Below are 21,403 nucleotides of genomic sequence, written 5' to 3' on the forward strand. Positions count from 1 at the left end.
GACCCTCTGAGATTACTTAGTTCAGCTCTCTGGAGATGTGGAAAGTGGATGCTCAAACCTTCCCTTCAACAGTACCAGGAATGGGAAGAATACAGACAGGAAAATGCCACTCTTGTGGCAGATAGAACTCTTAAATCTTGCTGTGGCAATTCAACAAGGTCATTAACAGAAACAACACCGCCTGCTGCACTGCTGTGCTTCTTCCTCTGTCTCTCCAGCCAGATATTCCCTGGCTGGGAGCATCCCAGTGCTGCTGCTCCATCAAATCAGTGAAGCCAGACAGGGTTTCCACTGAAATCAATGGTCCTTTCCCTAAAATTAAATTTAACACATGCTTAAGTACTTTACTGAGTGAAGGCCAAAGTCTCTGTGAGTTTTTTGTAGACAGAGGCTGTGTCTTAATTCTGGGTTTGCAGCTGTGGCTTTCTGTTGAACTTGAGGTATAAAACTGAGTTCCAGCCTAGCAAACCTGTCATGTGAGACACAATGGGATTACTTGGAGCACAGCTGGTCTGAGGAAAGGCCATTCCATCTTCCCCAGCTTGTTCAGTAAAAGAACACAGTGAAAAATAAAATTTAAATATTTAATGATTGAAAGTTGCCCACTGAAGTTTCCAAGAGTAACAATAATGAATAGTTCCGTGCTCTGCAACAAAATGCCTTTTCAAACACATGTTTTGTGGACACTGGACATCTACAACAATTTTGGTCTGAGACTAACCCTACAAAGAGCTTTTGTACTTTAGTGGGAAGCACTTTCCACTTACTCATGAATGGTGATCTTGGTAGGAATTTCAGTCCACAACCTGGCGTACTTGACAGGCACCACAGACTCCTGGGGATCTCGGTCCACATGCATGTGCAGCATCAGACGGCAAAAGGAAGCCCGCAGGTCATAGGGGAGGCTCTCATCAGACATACACCTGAGGATCAAGTCTACTGACAGCTGGGCAGAAATCTGGTTGATGGCGAGATACTGGCGGTCCAGGCACATTCTTGCAAAGAGGTTCAGCTGGTACCTAAAAAAAGAACAAGGTAATAACGTGGTATTCAAGGAAATGGGTTGGAAATGAAAGAACACACCTCAGAATCTCATGTTACAAGCCTGTTGTGAGCCTTTCTGATACAAATCCTAAAAAACAACAAGTGTGATTTTGTTAAGTAAGAGAGCAACTTGGCATTAAAATTATTTGTTCAATTGTTGCTTCAATTTCGTAAAATATTATTCCATGATCCCCTTTCTTCTCTAATCCTCAAGACACTCAGGACACTCCCTTCTCAAATCATTACTTGCTTCCAGGGCAGCACAACCTAAAATTAAGGCTCAATAAATAAAATGTTAGAGGCAAAATAAAGGACACACAAAGAGATGTGATGAGCAAAGGAAACTCAAGATTTGCCTGGAGTAGGCAGCAGAGACTGTGATAACTCCCACAAGAAAAACTTGAAATGAACTCAGTTTCTGGCATGAAAATGATTTCATTTTTTTTTTCTTTCACAATTCAGGTTTCCTTTTTTGATATTGCCAAATGAACTGGATAAGAACAGCACTGGGGGTCTTCAGGGAGTTTACATTTTCTTCCCTTTCAACAAGCAGTTTTACCTGTAGTAGGTAAGAACTTCTAAATCAGCTTTTGTGCCCTCCTTTGCCTCCTGAGCCAGATGCCTGATGGCTTTGCCATGAGGCTCCTTGTTGCTGTCAATCCAGTAAAGCCACACTTCCTCTTCATCAATGTCATCTGAGATGACTGGGCATTCCAGGGGATTGTCCATTTGGGTCGAAACCAGCCTGTAAACACAAACCATTCACAATGGAGCCACGAGAAAGGTGCTGGGAATTTAAGAGAGCAGACAACAAAAAGGTAGCATGTTCTGATTACAGATACTCACTTGGTCTGGATGAGAATGTCAGCATTCCCTGGACTCAGCATAAACTTGCAGATGAGTTCCTGAGTTACTGGTATTGCTGTGGTGTTAGACACACACAGGTCTGACAGATAATCCAAGAATCTGCAGTCAAAAAAACCACAGATGCAGCAGAATATAAGCCTTGAACTACTACTGGGGAACTGCAGTAGAAGTCTCTAGCGCTCAGCACTAGAGGATGGGTAGACTACAGGGACTCTGTATCATGATATTTATCAACATATGATCTTTGCCAGTTCATACTCTTGCAACTCACAACACCTTCCACTAGATCAGGTTACTCCAAGCCCCATCCAGTCTGGCCTTGAACACTGTCACGGAATGCTGGGCTACCAGAGAAGAGTGCAGATCTGTCAGGACCTGCAGATAAGACTCTGCATTCAAAGATGTCATTCCATGTAAAGCAGAAAGAACAAAGCTTTGCAGGGAAATCAGCTTCCTATTAATTTGTCTCTCAAATGTAGGTCTTCTGATGTATAACAAGGTTCAGGCTGAGGCTTTCCACACAGCTGAGACATTCATTAGGCACGTGGGTTTGTCTCTTTTCAGGGGTTCCTCTGTGTGCAGTAACAGTTCAGCCTTTGACACACTGCAATATAAAAAGGGCCTCTTCCTTCTATGTAGTTTCCACTTTCCATTATGGGAATTAAATATCTCTGAGCCCACCACTCCTCTAGCAAATGTGGCTAAAACAGAGCAAGGTGCTCAAGAGCTGGTGGGGGAGCAGATGTGAACAGGCACACACACCCAGATCATATATTCCACTTCCTTAGAAATCTAGGTACAAACTCTATCTCCTATCAGCCACCCAAGGATCCAACAGTTTGAACCTCTAAGTACAGACCACAATCCCCACTAAAGTCTGGGAACTGCAGTGGGTGAGTACAGACAGCATTTTTAGGGTAAACTTAGGAAAAAATCCACCCACATAACTGAAATGAAGTTTTGTGGCAACTAGTAATTAAAAGTTCATAGCAATCACAAAGATAAAATTAAGCAAACAGCACATAATTACATGGAATTCTGGGGAAGTCACCTGGTTGGAGCCAAAACTCAGGAAGGTTTTTAATTTTGTAGCTCGTGTTTTGGAGCAGAATGCCACAATTCTCTCTCACCCCACAGTGCTGCAAAAATCTACAAGACTCTCCATGAAGATCAGTATCAAGATCAAGTCTTTACTGTTCAGATTACACCATCTGGCAAGGGGCAATTTTGAAACATTTATTGCTCCTGAACTCCTCAAAGAAGTGGATACACAGCAGTTGCATGACGTGGTTATGGCACAAATTCCATTACATCCTCCACCACAAGAAAAGGCAATGTGAGATTTTCAATAAACACAGACCCTTCAGAGACAGATCCTGTGATTTCCTCTTCATTTTGACCAAGCCAGACACAGCTGAGCATGGGAGAGGCAATGAGATTACAGAGTGAGGCCAAAGAGGTATATAGAAAATAATTGAGGCAGTGAAGCACCAAGGCCTTGAGCAATATCCTTAAAGGCTACCTGGAAAATGGTATTCACCATTACAGAGGACAATATTTGGCCTTCAGTACACTAATTTCTTATACTTGTATTCCTTTGCTCATTTTCCAGCTAAAAATCCAATCATAAAGAGATTTTTCCATTTAAAAATAAATCAAATTCTTTTATATTTTGACCTGAAGCTTATTAAAAAAAAAAAAAAATCAGGTGAGTGAAGTTCAAGGCCAGAAATTTTAATTTGGTACAAAATCCAGTCTAGGACACAAGTTTATGGGATCTTCACTGTCCTAGGCCCTTTTCAGGTCTGACCTTGAATCAGAACCTGCAGAAAAACTGATATTAATAGAAGCTTAGAAAAATTGACATGTGTATAATTTATAGCAGGATTATTAGCAGGGGAACCAACACAAGTGGCACTTTCATAGAGGAGCTGCAGAGCTGGGAGAAATTAAACTTTTTCTTGATTTCTCTTTGCCCCAGTCAGAACAGAGATGAAATTTTCAAGGGTGTCCTGCAAAGTATAAGCTCTCTTCTCAGTAAGCTCTAGTTTTAAAATGTGGATATGGTTAAATTCCAAGAATTACACGTAGTTCTAATATTTTCTGTACTGGTGGGGTTTTCATTTGCCAGGTCAAAACAGGGAGAAAGAGACATTAAAGTAATGAATAGCATGCAATTCACAGCTACTGCAAAAATGCTACATGAACCACTTCAAACCTTGGCTCTCGATTTCTCCTGAGTAAATTCACAAACGTCTCTATTTCTTTAGCTGTGATGTGTTTCTCTAGCAGTTTTCTGTTGTTGTGCAACAAAGCTGTGATGGTGTCTTCTGCCAGAATATCATAACCAATCTGGGACTGCATGACGCAGAAGTTCTTAGCAATATACTCCTGAAAAAAGGAAAAATTCCCACGATGACCTGCTGAGCAGTAATGCTTTCTGTTTTAGAACCAGAGGTATCCAGCTTAGTTAGCAATCAAACTAACACTCAAAACTTCCCTCTCCGAACTGGCCTGAACAAAAGAACTTCTGAATACCTCAAATATGTACCCTGAGAAAAAGTTCCATATTAGGGATGACTAACTTTTCTTACTCTTTCATAAATCAAAGGAATGAATCCATGAAAATATATATAAAATTCAAGAAATGGCAACCTCTTTTTTTTTTTTTTTAAAAAAAAAAAAAAAAAGGAAAGCTGAAAGGTTTTTATAGTGTTTAAGAACCTTTTTTCCTGAGTCTTCCCTCCTCCTTTTCTCTCCCCCTTCAGGACAGAAATATTTCTGTAAAACATTGGAAAGAAAACAAAGAAGCCACACAGCAGTTCAGGCTTTTATCTCCAGCCCCTTTAGTCCACGTTCTGAAATACCTCTGGCTCACAGGGAGTCTCCAGCAGTGGGAAATCAGGCTACCTGATATAACAACCTCTGCTCTGACTCACTGCCATCCCTCTACAAATATTTAAGCAAGAGAAACAGACAGCTTTGCAGATTTCCCACTTTGCAATCTAGGCTCCAAGAACATATTTTTAATAACAGAAAGCTCATGAATGAAGCAGTGAGCCCCAGTCTCAGTCTGAGCCTGCAAAAGTACAAAGTGAACTTGTGATATTCATTGCTGAACTTTCAATTCATACACTACTAAGCTACACGCACAAAAAAAAAAAAAAGAAAAAAAAAGGCTTTTCCCCATTACCACAGAATCCCACTTATAAGTGCAGAGCACCATGTCAAACCCAGGACATACAATTATAGAAATCAGGAGGAAAATTATCTTTAATACCACTGACCTGGTTCTTCCTATAGTCCTGTTGGGAGTGCCTTAGAACTCTGTAACATAATCTTAACATGTATTTGTAGGGAGCATATCTCTGGTCGCCTAGGTCTTCAAGTCTCAGCATTGATCCTTCACCTTTGTCCTTAAAAGGAGCTTTGAGGATGCCAAATATCTGTTTAAAATAAAAATCACTGAGAGTGAAAACCAGACCCAGATTTCCGCTGAACTTACATAATGGACGTTTAGCAGAAATCAAAGACAATGGAAATGTCCTCTGACAGGATCAGCACAACAGCCTTGACTGAATACAAGTGGGGACACAATCTGAGACATCACAGCCTTATGCATTTGGGGTTAGCTTTACATTTCCCACCAACCTGATTGATATTGCTTTTTCTTTACTACCCCCAAATTTAAACAGTTTTAGTAACATGTCTTAACTTTGGATAATTTAATGATGAAAAAGGAGGACAACACTGGCTTCTGTCCAGTCTCATCCTTTTCCCCTTTTTTTAAATTTCTTTCAGATGACTTCTCAAAAAGGACATTAATTTTATTTACTTGCAAGTTTGCCCTCATGCAAACAAAGTCAGAGTTTCACAGGGGCACTATGTGGGGAACACTTGCAGGACTGGGACCACATTCCATATTTGTCTCAAATTTTGTGAACAATTTGCTTCCAATCATGGTCTTAAGTCTTATCAGAATCACATGAAGTTAAGAGCTCTCTACAGCCCCTTGTGATTGACTCTGATTTAGGGACCAAGAGATGAGCTTTGACCAAGTAGTGTCATTTCTACTCAATCCAAAGAGACACAAACCCGACCTGGCATAAGCCAACTTTCCCAAAAATAACTTTTTCCCACATCATTCTCTCCTGCAATCTGTTTGCAAATACATTTAAGTTATTCACAGTAGGACATACCTGAGCCAATATATTTTGCTCCCTCATTAATTTCTGCCGTTCCCGGTTTGGCTTGGTGATGATCACATCTAAAACTTCTTGCCCATTATTAGGCACATCAGCAACAAAGAAAATTAGATCTTCCAGTAGCTTGGTTACAAACCTAGAACGAATAGACAAATCATTACTATAAACAGTCACTCAACACTTGCTAGGATTCATTAAGAATGAAAATCACATTTATGCTAAGCTTTACCTGGCACAATGGAACTTCCACCACTGCAAAGTTAAGTTTGACATGTACATTAAGGATTCCAAGCCTTGGTTCAGCAGAAGCTTAAATCAATCACAGGGCTGTTTACCAAGGCATTAAACAACAACCAGAGGGAAAACAAGAGAAAAATACAGGCTGCCGGATTGATACACAGTATTCAGAGGCCCAAAATCTATACCTGGTGGCCTCAAGGCCCAGGAGCAGTAAAAAGAAACTTAGACAGCCTTGCAAGGATTTTTATGCTTATCATAGGTCCATGAAACAAGATGATGGACTCACCAGAGGAATAAAAACATTCTGCCACTAGATAATTTCCCTACTGACCCATGAAACTGTTGTATATATACATTTTTCATATATATATTCATATATAACTGTTTTCCTATATATATTCTGACCCAAGAAACTGCATTTGTTCCACTCTTTGCTAAACAAAAGATTTGTCAGCAGCACGTGCTAAAAACAACAGAGGCAGTAGTAATTCCTTCTCTCCCACCTTCAGAAAATGCAAAAAGACAGAATATAAATGGAAAAAAAAGAAAACAAAGTCATTGCTGCCTCCTTGTTACTAACACCTTGCCAGACATGCAGTGAGAAACACAGATGTCCACAGATTTCAAAGAATATCCCTTAACAGCACCAGCAATCTTTTACATGAAAAACTCAGCATCATCTCAATTTGGTCATGTCTAGTGTATAACTAACAAATCTGCCAGCAGTGAAAGAGGCAGCAAGATCCCCAAGAGATTTTCAGTCACCTGTGGGAGCCAGACACAAAGTTCCCATTATCCACAACTGAACTGGGCTGCTCACCTAAACCCTCTGAGTGAAGGTGTGTGTCACCCCCACAAAATAAAGTCGAAAAGGCAGCTGCAGGATGGAGCAATAAGGAATGAACTGTTGGGACTCCTACTTCTCTATGCTAGAAGGTAATAAGACACGAAAAAGATGGTTTGGTTTTTTTTTTTCCAAAGGAAATCACAAGAACTAACAAATAATGGCACTGTTGAGAAACAGCTCTGAATTGTTTTACATGTTCGTTGTACCAATCTGTCAACATCAAGACCTGACAACACTGACAGTGACAGGTTCATACAGGGATGTCCCACCTGGACGCTTTCCCTCTCTGGGTCAACTCAATCATGAAATGGCCCCCACAGCTTTTCAAGGCTGAGTCCCAACAACCAGATTAAAAATCTGCATGTTACAATATTAAATCATCTGGTCTAATTTCTAGTGGAAACTGACTGCAAAAATTCAGTTTCATCACCAAAAAGCAACATTTTCAGAAAAATGCATGATGTGCATGATGTATTAGAGTTATGAATTCACAGTGCCAGAGATGCTGTCTTATATTCACTTAAACCACATGCAGCTGAAGACAAATAGTAAACTACATCACTGGCAGTGGAATATATCTGGCTACGATGTACAACAAATGTACTACAAAATCCCTTGATTCAGGGGACGGTGTGAGAAGCAAACATGGGGATAAATACAAGGGGTAAACACCAAATAGATGTAAAATAGAAAAAGAGAACAGGGGAAAATAGGTATGAGAAAGCAAATGGAGCAGCTTCTCAGCCACACTAAGACCTCCTTCCAAGGCTTTTGCAGATTTGCAGTGTGGTGAACTTCACACAAGTCCAGAGCCCTGCAGTGCTGCTTTCATGTACATGAGAATCAGATGCAATGCACCCTCAATATTAAGGGTCAGAAGCAGATTATCAAAAGAAATCCAGACAAAGACACTTGCCCAGGGAACTACCCATTTATTTATGTGGCCAGTGAGCTGGGGAAGTGCTGTTTACCCCCCTTTTACACAGGTGACACACAAACCAGCCTGAGGTACAGCAAGGATGCTCCAACAGAGGGGGCATCTAACTCCAGGCTGGCTCCCTCAGAACTGAAGTGTCTTCTCCCAATTGCCTCTGTCCATGTGGATATCACCTACTCATCACTGTGTTATCATGAGTAACCAAACACCAATTTAGCAGGGGAAAAAATAAAACTCACTAACCTCCTTTCATTCTGGGTTATTGTTCCGTTCTCCAGCTTTTTAACAGTTGATGCTAAAACCTTGTTGGCATCATTGGCAAAGTCCAAGTCTCTGACCTCAGACAGAGGAACCGATACAATGGCAAAAGCTTCCTTGTCCTCTTTGGTTTGGCACGTCCCAATCTGCAATTGTTTTTGGTTTAAAGTGGGTGAGAAATCCTCTTACCTTATCCTAATTATTATGCACATTTTATAGGTCAGAAGTGAGACAGCTTCAGGAAAGAGTTTGGGATTTTGTTTACCTTTAACATCACAGGCCTCTCTTCCTCAGTGTCTATCGGGATGCTGGTGCTGGTGACCCAAGTGTTGGTGCACAAGTGCCTCAGTCGGACGTAGGAGTTCCTAAAGGGGACAGAGCAAACAGCTGAGATGGATCAGTCCTGAGCCCACGTGGGCAAGTGGGATGCCCTGCAACACCTGCCTGTGACATGAGGCTGGAGAGCAGGAGCCACACCAGCCACTGCAATAAAAAGGGGAGATGGACCTAAAAGACACTGCAGTACCCCTTACCCTTGACTCCCTCTTTCTCACTCAGAGCAGAGCTGCAACAAGAACAGCCAGCATCTTGGGATTATGCAGAATGCTGGGTTTAAGTATTTATGTAAGTCTAGGAGTAAAATATTCTTTGAAGGAAAAAAACTAAAAGGAAGATGTTATAAAATCCCATCTGAGCAGAAATACATTTCATGAATAAACCCAATTCTTTTATTATTTTTTCCTGCAGAATAACAAACTCTTTTAAGCTGTCATAGCACAAAAGCCAGAAAGTAAAGCTGACCGTGGTTTCACAGCCTCATCATTATGATCTGCAAACCCTTGTTCCAGAGCAAGCATTTACAGTACCAGCTCTCAACTGAAAATCAAGTGAACAAAGAGCAGATATAAGATCCTTCTAAATTCTTTCCACATGATAATCTGTGGTATTATCAAAAAGCAGAGCTGAGAAATCAATTACAATTTTAACTCTGAATTTTACTTTTGAAATATATTCACTGTGGTCTCCATTCACACTCTTCCTTTCACGCTGATGGGCTTTTGAGTATTCAAGTAAGCAAATTATCTGGCAGAACTTAGCATAGCAAACACACTTCAAAGTCACATACATCAGTATTTGTGAGTACCCAGCTTTAAAATCCACCCTCATAACAACCAGCCCCAAGTGTCTGCAAGCCCATTCAGTCACAACCAACACCGTGTGACTTATCTAACCAATCTCAGCTATGCTACACAGCTAAAATTTCAAATATTGACAATTAAAACCCAGAAGCCACTTGCTGAATACATTTGAATAACAAATGTGCTCAGTGGCATCATGATCTGTCAGGGAAACAGAAGCCCAGCTCACCCCACACATTATTTTGTTGGGAACAATTCAATTAAATCTATTAAAAGTACTTTTTTTTTTTTTTCAAACAGTGCACAGAGCTCAACTCTATCCTCGCACAGATTTGTGCAATATTTAGACCATTATTTTTTCTCTTCACAGACTCTAAGTGTCACTTGTTTTATCCTTGTAATTATTTTACCCAGTCACAGCAGCAGTATCATGTTTTATACATCCCTTATTTATCCATGAACACTCCTCAAATTTTAACAGAAGGATAATACTTGCTCGTGTTTGCTTTTTTTTCTGCTTTACTCACCAGCATAATGCCAGGAAGAAACCCTGTCAATACAGCACTATTTTGTGCCCTTTTTTCATTTTCTCTTTTTTTTTATTTTACCTTGGAACCAGGCAATCAGCTCTCTGAAGGGTGGTGGCATCCAGTTCAAAGAGAGATGCGATGTCATTTCCATGTGGCACAGAGACCAAAGTATACATAATCTTCTCCCCTGCCTGGCGTTTCTTCTTTGAAGCAGGAAGGTCGCCTTCTCTCTGCTGATTAGGCACAAGGGTTATTTGCTTGCATCAGGGCCCATTAGAAATTCTTCAATTACCTTGCAGACAAGTAATACATCTGAATTTTTAATTTTTTTTTTACCTTCTAGCAAGAATCTACTACAGCTGGCTTTGGAGTAACACAAAGGATGAACTTTGCTCCATGGGGTCTCAGGCAGTCATTAGAACAACAGCAAGCCACAAGCTATAGAGGCATTGAGGCATTGCAGCACTGGATATGCTTTATTTGACACCTACAACCTCAAAAACCTGCAGTGGTTGCGGACCCCTCACTCCCACCTGATGCAACTACACAGTGCTGATCTGAAAAGGGCCACGTTTGAAAGAAGAGTATGAATGAAAATTAGATTTTTTTTTTTTTTTAAGACAAGTAGGGGATTTAAAAAGTAAGCAATTTGCTTCAATCTGTTGTTGTTTTATGTAAATTTGATGGCTTTTTCCTCTCAGATTACAGAATCAGAGCAGCACACTTTCAGAGAATCACAGAATCATTTAGGTTGGAAAAGATCTCTAAGATCATCAAATCCACCCTCTGACCACCTTGTCACTAAATTCATCACCTTGTCAACTAAACTAGAGCCATGTCCAGTTGTTTCCTGAATACCTCCAGGGATGGGGACTCCATCACCTCCCTGGGCAACCCCTTCCAATGCTTGTCAGATCTTTCCAAGAAGAAATCATTCCTGATGCCCAACCTGAACCTTCCCTGGAGCAGCTTGAGACCATTTCCTCTTGTCCTGTGGACACTCTCCAAAGAGCAGGAGGCAGAACATCTGCTCCATCAGGACCCGCTTGTCACAGCAAGGGGGGCAGGCAAAGCCCCAGCTGCATTGTATTACAAACCTCAGCACAGGCTGATAACACACCAAGGCTGGGTCCAACACAGGTCTGATTTTACGCCCCTGCAAGGGCAGGAGTTGTTCCCTTTGAGGGACAGAGTTACTCAACCAAGGCTGTGAGCTAAGGTGGGATCTGCCTCTCACCACCTGCTGAGAGCCCACAGGAACTTTGTGACCCCACAGCACCATCCTCATATCTTTAGTCACCTCCTTACCTTTGCCTACAGACTCCAAATGCCACCTTCCCTGAAGAACATTTATTGGCTTGATGGAGTCATCCAGAGCCTGTGCCCATATCCACACAGCAACCAACAGAATTACTGGTGTGAGTAAAAGCTGCTCCTCTGGGGTGCCGAGTTACATATCTTACAAAAGACTGATAACCAATTAAGAGACTGGCAGCCCAGGGCCATTCATGTACACAAAATACAACACAGAGGGAGAGGAGAAGAGGAATGAGGAAAGCCAAAAGAGAAAAAAATCCAAACCTGGAAGCATGAAATGCTATTATAATGATTTACAATACACCACTAAGGAAGACCTGAACAACGTAAAAGGCCAGGCTGTACTTGGTTTGCATTAGTAGCTTGATTAAAACCAAACTGTAAGGGATAATCAAGGGCAAAGCTTTGATTATCCATATTGCCAACTGAAATTAAACAACAAAATCAAGGATGAGTGAAATTATGGAAGAAAGGGTTAGTTATCAACTCATTTCAAGGCACTTTTTGAATCCTTCCAAACATCTATATTTTCATTATCAAGCTTACAAAATGCCAGCTTTCCATCCCATGACTTCTATCAAGGATGGAGAGAGCAGAAAAAAAATACAGAAAGACATTTTTCCTAGGCTCCTCTAGTCATTAGGGTACTGCCACAAGTGTTTGAGAGGAAGTCTTGCTAAGAAAAAGAGCAACTATCTCCTGTGACTCGCACAAAAGTAAACTCATCTGATAGTCCCCGCATCCTCCTGTATCTTATGCCCAAAAATACCACTGAAAAATGCACAAAAAATTTAGCCAATATGCAAGGACTGAGAAAACAGCAAATTGCTTTTGTGATTTCCATACATATTTTGTTGTACGTACTCCTGATGAGACACAAGATGAAAAGGCATAGAAACAATAAAAAAATGCTTCTGAGAGCTTAACAGGTGTGAGTCAGAGTCCAATATTAAATGAAAAACTACTTCCTACACTTCATAACAAAATGGAAAACTGGAAATCCAGTTTAAGATTCAAGAGGTCTGTAAAGGGGGGAGTAGTACAGGACAGTTTAGAACAGCATCCAATCTTTTTGATATTTTCCACAACTTACATTGAAATCTAATTAGGGTTTCCCAGAAACTACCCACTTCACTATAATTTCCAAACTGAAATGACTGGTATACAAAAAGGCAGGACACTTCATAATTGTATGGTTTTCTTTTTATCCTGGGGCTCTGAGTAAAATACAGACCAAAATATGAAACCATACTGGGAGGGAACATGGACAGGACACCTGACCCAGACTGGGCAAAGGGATATTCCCCACCACAGAACACCATGACCAGTGTATAAAGTGGGTGAGCTGGCAGGAGGCAGAGTCAAAGGCAGGTCTCGTGTGCTTTAGCAGTTCACAACCATTAGCTCTGTGGAGAAGTTCACCCAGCAGTTTGGGGCTAACCCTGCTCATTCCCCAGTGACCCCAGCAGTTGTATAGATCCAGTTGAGAAACGAGTTCACCAACCCTAAATCCCACCAACCAGGCTTAGCAGCTGGCAGACACAGGAACAAGATCTGGTTTTTAGCCTAAAAAGAAATTCCACTTCAACAGAGGGTGAGACAGTGCCTGCAACACAGTTAACTGCAATGCCGAGCTTAGCTGAGCAAAATCAGACCTGCACAAGAGCTGTACAGCGGTTCCAGGCTGAACTCCCCCACAAACCTCAGAACTCTCCTTACAGCAGTATTTTAGAATCTGAATCTTACAACCCAACCTGGGTTATGGAAGTTAAGCACTACTCGTGGAAAAAAAAATCTAACAAGAAGTGACCCCCAATCTGACAGCTCTGGAAACAAGTTTTATACAAGGGGTACATGAGAGACAGCAATGCTGTCATTACATAGGAACAAACATGGATTTGTATTTGTGCCTCATTTTATGTCCCAGGGCACATGCACATGCCTGTGGGGGAGAGAGAGAATGCACAGACACTTGCATACAGAAAGCCTCTCACAATAAATTAAATTTAGTAAGCAGCTGTCAGAATCTGCACTTAACCCAGCCATTATTGAATCAGCAAGTGAGTCCATGTGAGGATGTGGAAAGAAGTGAAAGTACGAGGCTAGTTTAAATTAATTAGACAATAGCTTAGGAGAAGCACTGCATTCCTAAGCAGATGAAAACAAGATGACATTTGCTCAGGTAGAAACTGGCATATGAGCAGATGCAGCCAGCAAAACTGGATTCAATTAAGAGAAAAGAAAAGAACTGCAAAGGAACTCAAACACAGAGAGAAGAAAATTCAACTTAAAGCAGTGTGAAGAGAAAGCCAATGGAACAGTTTCAGAGACGTTGGCAATGTGGTCAGTGACAGCCAAGGAAAGCACTTCCAAGACTTAATAAAAAACAAAAAAAAAAAAAACCACCCCAGGTGAATTACATGCCAGGAGTGTAGAGAACTGTGGGTAAAATAATATTACCAAACAGTCCATTCCTGGAAGGAAAATGTATATAGCTTTGATTGTCCCAAACTACAACAAACTAGCAACAGGCTGTCACAAGTCACATCAGACACATACCCAAGGTGAAGAAGATGCAATCACTTCATTCTTGTGCACTGGTTAAATCAATCACAAGGATCAAGGAGATCACACATTGAGTTCTGCTTCTGCCTGGCAGGAGTTGGACCCACCCCTTCCAAACAACCCAGCGTAAGTATCAGAGGTACAAAGAGCAGAGTCAGCTCCTTCAGCCTGAGAAAACCTCAGGGTGCACTGGCACAGAGAGCTGTGAGCCCCCATCCTTATTCTGCAGCAGCAAAGCTCAATAATCACATCCAGGAAGGGGAACTGAGTAAACCCCCATGACACAGCCAGGGTGGGACCCACCTAAGAAAGCAAAGGCTAAACATTCAAAAAAAGAGTCCTAGGAAGTGAGAAAAAACCACCGTTTTGGTGAGAAGGGGAAATCTGATCCAGGCCCACAGCAAAGTCTGTAACTCCTGGGCTACCACCACTGATTTACACTGCATCATGATTTAAAAAGAAGCTTAAGGAGAAAAAAGAGCACAGACGTAGTGCTTGCCATGTGAAGGAGAGACAAATCCCATGCTGGAATCAGTGACAAAATAATCAGGTGCAATCAGATTTGTCCTCCTGGACACTTACAGCTCAGCAGATAACCCTTTTCACAGCTCTTAACAGAATTTGCTACTAATTGCTACTATCCCAAAACTTCCTTATTTAACCCAACTGGGCATCATACCTAAAATTCAAGAGACCTACATGGAGTTTTGCTTACAGAAGGGCCTTCATTTCAACTGCAAAAAGCAATGCAAAAACATGACAGACCTAAAATACCTTTTCTTTTAGAAACCCAATCTACAATTCCAATTGGTGAAGACACCTCTTGTGGCATAGAGACAGACAAGGATAATGCTCTGCTCCTGAATGAATACATTAAGCTGCACTACAGATTTCAGCAGAAATTAAATTTAATAGCAGCCAGAGTTCTGAAAATGCCTGTTAAATCCAGAGCAATGTGGTATCTCAATACGTTAACCCAGTTTAGGAGGCTCTTACAAAAACCAGCATTTTCACAGAGCAGTAACGTGAGCAGAACTCCATAGGCTAGATTATTTTAAAAATTCTTTATGAGAAGCAAATGGAGTAAATGAATGGCCAGCCTTGCTCCTGCCTGCTAGGAGCCCTGGCAGACGGCACAGCAGTTAGCCTCCTGTAACACCTTCACTGTTGACTCATTTGTGAGTCATCGCGTTTTTAGCAGAGACATCACGTTGCAATCCTGTTGTTAGGAGCCAGAGACATTCTGTAAGAAACAATGTATGCATTTCCAGAGCTGATTCAGACCCGTGTGCAGCAGCAGAATAATAATAATGTGCCGGCATCCGTGTCTCCCCTTCTCCCCCAGCCTCCCCAGTGGCCTGACTGCTGGCTTTATAGAAGCTGCCATTTTTAAACTGATGATTTTTCTTTTCTCTTTTCTTTTCAATGTTTTTCAGATTGCCTATTCCACTTGTTTAAACAGCATCACCCACCCATATAAAATATATAATTCAATATAGGTCATTCCTGGAAGGTAAAATATTTTAACAGTATTTTCAAAAAAATTAATTTACAGTTTTTATCAGGAAAAAAACAAAATCTCCTGGGTTGGCAGCAAGAAGGAAAAGTTAGAATTGCAGAATGTGTGGAATTCAGAAAGATATATAAACAGAAGTGAAAGGAGATACATCAAATTGTACCTGGCAGCCCATGGTAGAACTGCCCAACTTCTTTACAAGATAAGTAAGTGCATACCAGTGTCCATCCTAACAAAAATCTCAACAATAAAAAACAGACAGGAACTGGTTAGAATTAGCCCTCTCATGAAAATGCAGACAAATGGAGATAAGGTACCCATCCAAAGTCAGCCTTTAATACAAAGGCACTAACAAATGCCAGGTTCCCAACTGCTCCTGACATTTCCCTGATGTTTGTAGCATTCTTCTTGATGCTGTACATTTCTCTCCTTAGAACAAGCATAGTAATTTGCAGCATAAAAAACATCAATTTTGGGTTTAGTGGGAACTGTAACACGGAGCACTGCATTTTGATACATGATACACTACAATCTCCTAGACTTTAAGAGATAAAGAAGCCCTTTTTTGATAAGACCCTTAAATTTCAAAAAGATCTTTCCACTTAAAAAAAATTATTCTCGATCTTAGATGTGAGAATATTAATAACTCATTGCAAGGCCAAATTTTACCAGAATTAAAACCAGTGCTTCAGAAGACAATTTGGCTGGATTGTCGAGAAGCAGCTCATAAACAAGCAACAAACCTCAGTCCAAACATACCTGGAATGCTTGGGAACAGAATCCCAGTGACTTTCAGTAATATTTATGCTCTCTGGAGCCAAAACCCTTTCAACCCTTAAGTGACTCTGGAGTCACTCAAGGCAAGGCAGAAAAGATGTGCTTAGGCAGAACCTCGGTGTCTGTGCCCCCTGCTGCATCATGGAAAACCATTCTCCATTGCTGCTTCCCAAAATTCAGTTGCCTGAGCAACTGGGATCAGACCTTGAAAACCACTCCATGAACATGCACAAGCAGCCCCAGCACATGCTGAGGGGTTCAGGGCTGGCACAGAACGCAGAGATGGCTGTGCTGCCTTTAAAACCCAGACAACAGAGAAGGAGCTGCTACCCTTTCATCCAACAGCCCAGTAGAGAAAAGAGAGTCCCAGGATGGGTCAGGCTGAAGGAACCACAGTGGGTCAAGTTGGTGCCACCTCCCTGCTCCAGCAGGGCCATCCCAGGGCACAGGATTGTGTCATGATGGTTCTGGAATATTCTCAGTGAGGAGACTCCACAGGCCCTCTGGACAATCTCTTCAGTCCTTCCTCAGTCACTGCACAGGACAGAAGTTCTGCCTCCTGCCCAGGTGGAACCTCCTGGGCTCAGTCCCTGCCCGTTCCTCTGGTGCCATTGCTGGGCCCCTGGAGCAGATCCTGGGCCCTGCTCGGAGCCCTCCCTGCAGACAGGGACACCCAGGGCTGAGGGCCCCTCTCAGCCAGGGCTCCTCTCGAGGCTGGACAGCCCCAGCTCCCTCAGCCTTTCCCTGCCAGAGATGCTCCAGGCCCTAAATCATCTCTGCAGCCTCCGCTGGCCCCAATCCAGGATCTCCCTGTCCCTCCTGTGCTGAGGAGCCCAGGACTGGACACAGCACTGCAGATGTGCCTCCCAGGGCTGGGCAGAGAGGCAGGATCACTCCCTGACCTGCTGGCAATGCTTTTCCCAGTGCACCCCAGGATTCCATTGGCCTCCTTGGCCTCAAGGGCACAGGCTACAGGTTCAGCCCTTCAGCCACAAGGATTTGTTTATTCATCTCCCATTTCCCTGCTACTCATACTCAAATTTTGCTGGGGTGGGTCCACTTCAACCTCCCCACTTCAGATTGACTTCATGGGCAATATTTCAAAATTAATTGCCTCAAAAGATGGAAAAGAAGATGCCTTTGCTGTGAGCCAGTTAGGCAGAGACCAGGCAGAGGAAACACTAGATGATAACCAGAGCAAGGAAAGCCTGTGTGCTCCAGGTTACGTGCCATTGGATACAAGACTGACATAGCTGACCCTCCAAGAACTCCAAATATTACAAGATTCTTTTACTTTTGAGGGACAATTCAATGCACTCATCATTGCAACATAAAAGAAATTCCTGCACAGGGATGTGAAGTTTCTATATTGGGTTGCTCCAGGGCAGAATGAAGGCTTAAATAGCCATTGCTGACCCATGGCATTTCCAAGAAGATTATAAAGGGGTGAAGGATCCAAAAGGATTTTTATCACACTAACAGAGCCTGTAGGCTTGGATTTACATGGAGGTGTCACCAAAAATTGCTAGAAGTTCTTCCACAAAACATCTTTCATAGGAAAGTGCTGACTTGCATAAATTAAAATTTCCACAGAGATGTCAGCTTTAATCATCCATCAGCTTTGATTACTTTTTTATTAAGTATTCAATATTAAGTATTTCTCTAATGTGGTTTATCTGGTCTGGGATTTTAGCTGAAACCAATACCTAGGAAGAATAAGCCAAACTGACAGTAAAGCCACCTTTAACATCCATGCTTAGATTACATTTGTGCCTTTGTCAACATCCAGTCCAGGGAATATTTAACTATTTAGATGAACTGGTATGGCTACAGAGGGAAAACTTACACCATAAATAAGTATGTTGTGATACAATAGGATTGACTCCTCAGTGACAAAGGCCTAACAACTACTCACTGCAGAACTCTAAAACTGATCTTGATTTCCATTCCAAAGCTTCAAAGGCCTCAATTTTCATTCCAATACAAAAGAGAAACAACTGGTGGAACTTCTGTACTTTCATAGGAGAGAATTCTCATTTCTCTGGACAGCTTAGCTGTTATTGCAATATCACCACTAATGCCAAATATTAGGGAAGATGGAAAACCAGTGTAGCCAACTCTTATGAAAGGCTTCATTTTTATTAAAATTGGAGTCCTCAAGGCATGTAATTATGTAAGAATCTTGGGTTTCTTGTCATGAAAAATCAAAAATTTCTTCCCTGTGCAGAGAAAAACTTGAAAATGTGTCCTCTTAAAGAACAAAAGCCGGAAGGCAAGCAGGAAGAAATTAAATTGAATTTTTTTGAAGAAGATCTCAGCCTTTTCAAGGCAATCTCATGATTTTGATGGAGGAATTATTCTTTTTAGGAATATTTGTTGACTTAGTAACAATAAGACTCCTCCAAGGAGACTTCCCCCAACTCCACTTCCTTCACACAGTATAATCTCCATGTCTGGCCTCATTAGTCAGAATTAGCTGAAATGCTGTTGAAGCTATACCAGGCAAAGGCTGTTGTCAGGAAATAACACATCTGAGCTGAGAAGAACTAATACATTTTATATCTGCAGTCAGACAACAAGCACAATAACTTCAACTAACGCCACTTTGATGCAGAATTTGAATAAGTTTCTTATCATTTGCCTCAGAGTGAGGGAAAACTTTCTGAATTGCCAGTTCCAAGATGCATCCTACCTTACACAGGATATGGAAAACAATCCCAGCAGCTGGATGGAACACATAAGGAAAAGGAAAACTATGAAGAGTTTCCATAAGTCAGGATGTGCTGGGTTAAGGATACAGCATTCTCCAGACTATATGCAACATATAAATTCCACTTACCAAAGCTTTTCCTTCATTATTACCTTCTGGGTAGTGTGGGTTAAGCTGGAAAAGAAAAGAAGTCAAATACTATCTCAGTAGCTTTCAGACATTTCATAACTGGGGGAGAAGGTTTGGTTCAGTTCTCTATTATGTTTCCACCCTGCAAAAGGAGAGTGGAGTTTTAGAAGCAGTGTGAGAGTAAAAAATTTACTGCTTCAATTTCTGGCTGACTTAGCTGGCTATGTCCTCACCTCTAGAAAGAGCATCTTGCAATCAAGCTTGTTAACTCAAGAGGAATCTCAAATAACCAAACCCAAAAAGGATGATGAAGAAAGCACAGTTACTATTCTAAACGCAGCCAGTTACAGTCACCCACACACATGCACACGCAATCAGTTCTAGGATTGACCCTGGGCAGACAGACTGAGATAAAAAAAAACCCATTCTCTATGTCTACTGAGATTTTCCAGGAGAAGACAGTGAACTCAGAACTAACACATCTTTGAAACAGGAGTGACAATGCCTCTAGAGAAAATAATTTCATTACACTGTAGTTCTGTTTAGCCATTATTAATGGGGATAATATTTTTATGTCCTATCAGGATTATCAAGCATTAATTAATACTGAAGTACTATGAGAAAATAATACATTTTAAGTATTACTATTTAAAAGCTGTTTAATATCATACTTTTGTCAAGGGAAATATGTAGCCTATAAGATGGGGGATTATGTAGGCAGACATATCCACAAATAAACAAAAAATATACACACCCACTCACTAGCTGCACATGAAACCTTTCAAGATTTGATTTACACGAAGAAACAATTTTGTGTCAATATTTACCAATATTCCCTGACACAGGATATGCTGAAAATGCTGAAGTAAGATTATAAGTTATAAAAGACAATTTTGTTCTTAGGCAACTACAGTGTGTATACATCTTACAGACGAGTACTGTCATTTTCTTGGCTTGGATTTGGCATTACCAGTGTGGAAGAGTCAGAAGAGAACTGCACAGGGCATGATGCATGAGTCCCAGTGGAACTTTTCAATATCACATTATCATACATCTAACATTACACAGACAACTGTCGTGAAGAGATTTTGTTAAGATGATAAGACTTTTATTAAAAAATAATCATTTATATCTCTTTAACCCCTCAAAATTCCCACTCCTCTCCACAATAGAAGCCTGAACAAAAGAGGAAAACTTTCAAATCTTTGTCAAATGGCTGAAAAAACCTTCCCTACGCGTCACAACTTGATGTGCTAACACAGAAATGACCAAGGGTTTATTCTGTCTCCATTTCATTTTTTGCATTAGCCACTGTGTTACCATTACAAACCTAATTTAGAGACCCTGCTTTCTTCCCTGTGCTGACACCTATCTCAAATAGTCCATTTTGCTCCTTCCTGACATTGTCACAGTCTCCCAACTCCAAGTGCCTCTTGCTACTGCTATACAGCAAGAGGAATGAGAGATGAACACCAAAAAACTAGAACTTATACACATATGTAACTGTCTTCACATAGTTTTGGTTCCTTCTTAAGTTTCCACAGCTCTTTCAGCACGACATTTGTTCGCCTGACACCTTAAAATAACCCTGGTGTCCCAATTTTAGCAGCCAAGCTGAGCTCTCTGCCCTTGGTGCCCCATCAAGGAGAGACAAAATTCGCAGGCAGTGCCCCTCAGTCCCAGCCCCACACCGTGGCTTCCAGCAAAGGTGCAGAGAAGGTACAGGAAGGCTGAATTTCTATGCTACCTTCATATATTGCTGGTTGCAAGCCAGCAAGAAAAAGTCTGGGTCATCTCAGGTTTGTCACTAGAGCAAGCACAGAGAACTGGGCACTGAGGACTTGATCCTACAGGTTTTCATTGAAGGACTCAAGTGAATAGAGTTGCCTATCCAGTATGAACCAAATTCTGATATCCTTCAGCCGCCTGCTTTCAACATAATGGTGATTAAAATATATATAGATATTTATAACACTAACAGGAGAAATTAGGAGGATCTCCCTCCCTTGACGCTTCCTGCCTTCTCAAAAAATGACTGAACTGACTGCCCTCAATTTTCCAAAACAGGACTGAGGGTGATGGAGACAGATGGCTCAGGTGAGAAATCAAGTACATCCTTGATGAGGCTTTTTCTTGCCCTGCTGTTACAGAAATAATAAACCCAAAAAGACATTGTTTAGAGAAAGTTTTGAGATGCTGACATTAATAAACACGATGGAACTCAGTTTTCAGGCTGACATCCATGGCCCCATTTTCAGCTCTGGTCAGAAGTTGCCACTTTCATTTTCATTTCAACTGAGATTGTTTGTGCTGAGGGTTTCT

At 41.3% G+C, this 21,403-nt stretch overlaps 1 protein-coding gene across 6 annotated transcripts in view; it reads right to left on the reverse strand.

Annotated features, from left to right (window-relative positions):
- Nucleotides 1-21,403, reverse strand: part of ITPR2 (inositol 1,4,5-trisphosphate receptor type 2) — a 242,085-nt gene that overhangs the window by 165,755 nt on the left and 54,927 nt on the right. For 5 of the 6 annotated variants that reach the window (XM_059846045.1, XM_059846043.1, XM_059846047.1 and 2 more), the window contains 10 exons: nt 19,082-19,126; nt 10,146-10,300; nt 8,664-8,763; nt 8,384-8,544; nt 6,111-6,252; nt 5,199-5,357; nt 4,130-4,302; nt 1,891-2,010; nt 1,604-1,789; nt 768-1,019 (listed from right to left, as the gene is read on the reverse strand). In XM_059846045.1, coding sequence (XP_059702028.1) covers nt 768-1,019; nt 1,604-1,789; nt 1,891-2,010; nt 4,130-4,302; nt 5,199-5,357; nt 6,111-6,252; nt 8,384-8,544; nt 8,664-8,763; nt 10,146-10,300; nt 19,082-19,126 — 1,493 coding nt within the window. The remainder of the gene's footprint in view (nt 1-767; nt 1,020-1,603; nt 1,790-1,890; nt 2,011-4,129; nt 4,303-5,198; nt 5,358-6,110; nt 6,253-8,383; nt 8,545-8,663; nt 8,764-10,145; nt 10,301-19,081; nt 19,127-21,403) is intronic. The other variant, XM_059846044.1, reaches the window with a different exon arrangement.

The sequence above is a fragment of the Haemorhous mexicanus genome, chromosome 5 (assembly GCF_027477595.1).
Source record: "Haemorhous mexicanus isolate bHaeMex1 chromosome 5, bHaeMex1.pri, whole genome shotgun sequence".
Lineage (NCBI taxonomy): Eukaryota > Metazoa > Chordata > Aves > Passeriformes > Fringillidae > Haemorhous > Haemorhous mexicanus.